Consider the following 6,317-nt stretch of genomic DNA (forward strand, 5'->3'; position numbering starts at 1 on the left):
AAGTCTGAGGGCTTTTGTCTGGTTCACTTCAAAAGTAGAGAAGCAGCTCTTTTTTGGATCCCTAAAATCTTACTACTACTCCATTTAGACTTACAAGAATAGGCACAGGCCCAAGCTAATACCCTATACAGGTGATCAAGCTGCACTGGCAACATGCCAGAATTCAGCACCAAAGTATACAAAAATTAAGCCACCTCAGGACTACGTATGCCTCTTCTCACAAGCACTTTGAAATGTTCCGGTTCTAAAATGAGCTATACAAAAGGTTAGAAGTTGCAAACTATAGGATTTAGACATTAAAACTTTTAAACTTGGCTTTGAATATACTTTTATCAATTATCACTCTTCCAAATTCTATGTGCATTGCAAACCAACAAGTCCTCCTCAAAGGCCCTGCATCCGTGTGGGAGTAATGAAAATGAACAAGAAAATGGCAAATTTATTCACCCAAGCTCTGTGTATTTACAGCCACTCCATCACCCTCCACATCTACTTGATTTCCAAGTATAGAACATGTGGGAAAGGATCCATAACACATTATCCATAAAAAGTCAAAAATACAGGAAAAGTCTGAGGAAGAATTGATGCTTTGGAGCAGAATACTGCCCGTCCCATGACTTCCTGTTTATACTCTGTCGGGTAGAAAGAACTTTCCCCAATACCGACCCTTCAGTTTCAAGTCATAGGGACTCAAATATTTCCTTATCCCTAGCATGTTGGCTGTGATTATGCGTTCAAATGTCCATGGATTCTGGTTGTTGCGCCTCCTCTCCTCTTCCTTGTCCCGCATCTCTTGCAGGGATTGCCGGCTGACAGCTATAGCAGGGAAAGGCAACTTCCTGGCCACCTGTGTTAGGAAGCGTTCCACCTCACCAAATTCACAGAACCCACCTACTTCCACAATGAGGCGGCCAGCCTTCACTGCTGACACGTAGTGGTCTATTGCACCTTTGCCACCCCCCATGCGCTGCCCTAGACCTTTGCGTGTAATGGGCTTGTAAGGAGCACGGACTCTCCACACTGCAAACATTTTCTTGGGATGCAGGTGCCGATTGATCGTCAGACGTATCATTTCAAAATGACCCCAGCGGAGATAGCCACCACCAAGAGCCTGCAGGCAAGGGGAGGGAGAAGTATTTTCACCATTCAGAAATAGGAAAATATGTCAGGCACACAAACTCCTTCTGAAATCACAGGGTAACAGATATCTCCCTTTTCCAAGCTTCTTTTTTTAAAAAAGATATTTATTAGGGTTTTCCATTTTATACAAACAAAGAAAAAAGAAAAAAGTTGAAAAGAAAAAATATTAAAAACACATAAATTCCATAACTTATTTTTCAATAACATATTTCCCTGACCTCCTCATGCCTCCCCTTCTTGTATTCCAGTTCAAATTGTTCATCCAGCAAATCCTTATCTCATAGCATTACAGCTAAAAACCTTATTTTCTATCCATCTTCTTGAATTATTATAACTTATATCCCTTTTTCCAAGCTTCATGACTTATCTATTCATATTCTTTCTCTATACAACTGAGAAGCCACATCAAGGTTACTAATGCTCACACTCACCAGAATACCATACTGTCCTTCTGTGAATTCTGTGGCTTCTTTAGATGGACCACGGATATCACGTAAATTCTTGAACTCTCGCCTGACCTTTGGTACAGCTGGCATTCTCTCAACAAATTTCAATCTGTTTTTCTCAGGAATAGTGATGCCTAGAAGAATAAAACTGGGTTCAGTATTTCTTGTAACAGTCTCCCACCTAGACTACCAAAGAGTTTTGTCCAGGTCCAGAAATCTCAGCTCATCATCCATAGCTGTGCTTCCTGATTAGCTACCTATTGTAAACTATATAGGAACACTAGAGCCAGTAATGTTAACACACATTTAGGAGATGGTACGTCAAAGTTAACATTTGAGCTGATAACAGGCTATATCCGGATGACTTTGGATTAATGACCCTCATAGTCCCTTCCAACTCTACAATTCTATGATTCTAAATATCACTTTGTCTCCCCCAGCTAAAGTAAACAGGCCAGCTGATACTATTTTTGTGTGTGTGTTTTTCAAATACCTTCCCCCACCTCAAAAAAAAAAGCTTTCTGTGTCCTTTAAGTTCATTTTACATAGGGTCTTTATTTGTAAAGAGCCTTCTGAGGAAGATAGTAGATGCCACCAGCAAGTTAGTGCAATACCAAAAATTGTGGTGGATTTAAAAGCTACTGGTAACACCTGCTAGAAACCAGGACTCTTCTGCACCAAAAGCAGATTCCTCCTTGCCCTTATGGTCCTGGTGAAGAGAAAAATGAGTCTTGGCAGTGCTCTTGAGAATTGCTTCCCTGTTTAGGTCTTCCCTCGTTCTTGTACACTTAATACAGACAAGAGTCTGTGTATGTGCCCACACTTTGCTAAGCTAACATAAACTGGCCTTCAGCTGGGCACCAATTTCCCAGATACCAATGGAACTACTTGTATAGGACTGCAGCATTAAGATTTATTACCGCTATGTTGGTTCATGAAGTTGATTTGAAGCTATATTTGCTGTAGTAAGGCAGCAGTTTGAAATGGAATGAAATTTCCTTCTGTTAAATGGGAGAGACGTGAGCAGCCGAAAGGGCTATTGCATAAAAGAGCCAAACCTTAGCAAAAAGTATAGCTGCTCTATTTGCTTTTTTAACAACAACAACAACAACAACAAAGCGGGGAGTTGGGTCCCCCGCTCTTCAGCACACGTTTGATTCTACAGTATTCCAGCACTAAGTGTTTTTGATTTCACTTACTACACAGGGAAGCATAGTTGACATATTTCATGTGATCACTGTCTGCCTAGTACAAAATATAATATATTTAAGGAAATAATGTACACTAAGTGCACTTGTTGACCAGAACAAAGTGGACATTTTATGAGTATCTGTTCTGGTCTCAGAAAGCAACAGTCACTATATGCCCCAACCACCTCAATCAAGGTTGTTCTTCTTCCTAATCAGAAGGTGGGGGTCTAGATTGAACCCCCTCTCAACTCCTTCAAACAGTACTGCCAAAGGTAGCCAAGCTAACCTGTATGATTTCAACACTGCATTTCAGTGCCTATGCAGTCGCTGCTGCTGGATGAAGAAAGCCAGCAGTGGGCTCTTCAAATGCTTGGCATTTCCTAGCTAGCTGAGGCTGCATACCTGGAAGGCTACTTCTTTGTGCACAGTGTCTTTGCTGTAATGGGGAGGAGATGGGCAAGTTCTCCAGGTGTAATGGCTACATGTTCTGGGAACAGCTCTAGAGAAGAGAATCTTTCTTTTGGGAACAATACTACCCCAGTGTTTCATTCCATGATATTTCATGTAAAGGTAAAGATACCCCTGACCGTTAGGTCCAGTTGCAGACGACTCTGGGGTTGCACGCTCATCTCGCTCTATAGGCCAAGGGAGCCGGTGTTTGTCCGCAGACAGCTTCCAGGTCATGTTGCCAGCATGACTAAGCCGCTTCTGGCGAACCAGAGCAGCGCACGGAAACGCCGTTTACCTTCCCACTGGAGTGGTACCTAATTATCTACTTGCACTTTGACATGCTTTCGAACTGCTAGGTGGGCAGGAGTTGAAACAACAGGAGCTCACCCCGTTGCGGGGATTTGAACCGCCGACCTTCTGATCGGCAAGCCATAGGCTCTGTGGTTTAGACCACAGCGCCACCTGCGTTAATTCCTGATGTATTCTTCCAATGTAGAACATCTCCAAGTGAATACCAATTATGCTTACCGCACTTCATCCTGCCATAAAACACTCATTATCAAACATCCATTTCATACTTTTATTAACACTCTCCCTTATTTCTCAACATACCACTGTAATCTGGTGGAAGTTTATACTGCTTCAAGCTGGCGGTGAAAATTTTGGTTTCACTGGAATCTAGAAGAAACAGAAGGCATAGTGCTTAAATTTATTATCAAGCAGAAACACAGATCCACTCTAACACATCAAAACATGGTATCTGATAACATCACAAAAATGTATGCTCTGAAGAGAAGCTGCCAAAAATGGGGGTATCTAAGTGCTGCAGAGGCAATCCAAGTTATAATTTGTTATGGTTTCTTCAAAGACATCATGCTGTGGACCATCTAGCTCTGGTGTGAGGAACCTTTGGACCTTCAGATGCTGAACTACAACTCCCAAAAGCCCAGCAACTGATGATGGGAGATGTAGTTCAGCAACATCAGGAGGGCCAAAGGTCCCCTATACTTGATAGCCCTTTGGTTGCTAATTTCCCTTTGATTTCAGAGAAGATGCACCACACCTCAACATTCTTAATCAATTGGTCCATGCATGGGAAGGGCTACAATTTCACATTACAAACAACAGCAGCCCAAAGAATGCTCAGAGATCAAAGAATTGACTTCTCTTTCCACATTCATCTGAATGCCACACCAATTCAGGGTTTCTACTAGAGCTTAGAAATGATGACACTATGGACACAAAGGAGGGGTGGGTGGGTTAGAAGAGTCCTGCTGGATCTGACAGGAGGCTTATCTCATTTCAGTATCCTCTAGTTCAGTGATCTTGTGCAGTTATTCCCCTGTGACTAGAATTCAGAGGTATTGTGTCTCCAATTCCAAAAGTAGTGCATAGTCCTTTTTACTAGCTGCCATGGATAGCTCCATCCTCTATGAACCTGTCTACTTAGGGTTGCTATATTTTGAAGAGCAAGACTTCTACTTTTAGCTATGAACTCTCATTTTACATACCCACGGAAAAGAATATGTGTCCTGGGGGTTGGGGGGGAGGACACATGGCTAACCCTAGTACTCTAAACCCCTTCTAAAGCCATCGAAGCTGGTGTTCATCACCAGCGTTGCTGACCTCCTAGTGCCAAGATGGACCAGATTCAGAGGACAGGGCCCCCCAAACACTCTATCATTAGACCATGTAAAACAGCGAATCTTTTGGTACAGGTAGTTTTGCAGTCTTGCAGACACAAACTGCACCTTCTCGAAGTTTCCCCTTTTGCATGATTGCTACAAGAGCTCTGCCTTCTGCATCTCTGGTCACCAGAGGCAGGATCTTCGCTTTATTATCCCCATAGCGGGAACTACGAGCACCGCGGCCCCTCTCCCTCGACTTCCTACCGCAGAAAATTCCGGGATGATCCTTGCTCCTCCTCCAGCGAGAGAGGCTGCTAAGACCACAGCCAAGAGCGGGGCCGGATCAAGCCCGAAGCCCACCCGGCCCAGCTTCCTGCTCCCGCGGCGCCCAGCCAATAGTCCCCCCTAGGGGGGACGGCGAAGCGAGGGCACCGGCGAGCCGCGCGCGTTTCCCCGGCTGCTCCGCCCCGGCTGCTCGGCCCCTCCGAAACAGGCCTCCTCACCTAGCAGGGTCCCGCGGAGGCCGAGCAAAGGGCGCCCCAGCTGCTTCCACATCGTGCGACGCTGCCGTGAGCAGCAAAAGGGCGGGCGGGGGTGGCTCTCCCGCAAAAAACCTCCGCCTGACCTCGAGCCTCTGATCCCAAAGCGTGACGGAAGTGTAGGGCTCCACTTCTGGTGAGGAGGGTGTTAGTGAGAAGGGGACGTACGGAAACGAGCGGCAACACGGTCTAGTTCCGGCGAATAAATGATCCCAGAGGGTCTTTCTGGCTCTTCCCTGGGACGAGCTTGGTTCCCGGCTCCCCAGTGGCTAGAAATAGCAGGGGAGAGTTTACGGGGCATGCGGACAAGGCAGCTTGGTTTCCAGCACAACAGTCAGAGAGCAAGAGGGGTAGTACTACTGCCGGATTTACCTATAAGCTAAACAAGCTATAGCTTAGGGCCCCACTCGCTTGGGCCCCCCAAAAGATTTTAAAGGGGGGAAACTGGATGTATTCCAAAATATAAGATAAAAAACAAATAAAATAAAACCTACATACAGCAACAGTGTTTTGTGTTGTGTAGGCTCCTATTTGTTATGTGCAAATGGCTTTAGATACCTATTACGTCCATAAATTACCATATAGCATATATTCAACACAAAAAACAGCGACAATTTGTTGTTGACAAAGGACAGCTGGACATATAAAGGGCCTCATTACCATAGCTGTCAACTTTTCCCTTTTCTTGCGAGGAATCCTATTCAGAATAAGGGAATTTCCCTTTAAAAAAGGGAAACGTTGACAGCTAAGCTCATTACCTTCAGTAGCTTAGGGGCCTCATCAAACCTAAATCTGGCCCTGGATGCTACAACTTAGCTTGCAGCCTCTATCGCAGCAAAGAACCTGGTGGCACATTAAAAGTCACTGGGAGCAGCTTTGTTTTAAGTAGGGGACCCTGCAAACATTTTCCTTCTTTCTTTTTCT

The 6,317-nt window shown here is 44.7% G+C and overlaps 1 protein-coding gene across 1 annotated transcript; it reads right to left on the minus strand.

The window, feature by feature from the left end:
* Window positions 1-419: 419 nt before the first annotated feature.
* MRPL16 (mitochondrial ribosomal protein L16) lies at window positions 420-5,526 on the minus strand. The gene is made up of 4 exons (XM_083576317.1): window positions 5,358-5,526; window positions 3,839-3,904; window positions 1,572-1,720; window positions 420-1,111 (listed from the first exon to the last, which is right to left on the minus strand). Exons 1-4 carry the CDS (start codon window positions 5,407-5,409, stop codon window positions 626-628), a joined length of 753 nt encoding a protein of 250 aa, XP_083432443.1. The 5' UTR covers window positions 5,410-5,526; the 3' UTR covers window positions 420-625.
* Between the last annotated feature and the right edge of the window lie 791 nt (window positions 5,527-6,317).

The sequence above is a fragment of the Podarcis filfolensis genome (genome assembly GCF_964270895.1).
Source record: "Podarcis filfolensis genome assembly, chromosome: 1".
In the NCBI taxonomy this organism is placed as follows: Eukaryota; Metazoa; Chordata; class Lepidosauria; order Squamata; family Lacertidae; genus Podarcis; species Podarcis filfolensis.

Excerpts from the sequence above, each read along its gene's own strand:
- MRPL16 (XM_083576317.1), bottom strand. The coding sequence starts at position 5,409 with ATGTGGAAGCAGCTGGGGCGCCCTTTGCTCGGCCTCCGCGGGACCCTG. Across the intron at positions 3,905-5,357 it reads CCTCCGCGGGACCCTGCTAG|ATTCCAGTGAAACCAAAATT; the intron begins GTGAGGAGGCCT and ends TGTTTCTTCTAG. Across the intron at positions 1,721-3,838 it reads ACTTCCACCAGATTACAGTG|GCATCACTATTCCTGAGAAA; the intron begins GTATGTTGAGAA and ends TTATTCTTCTAG.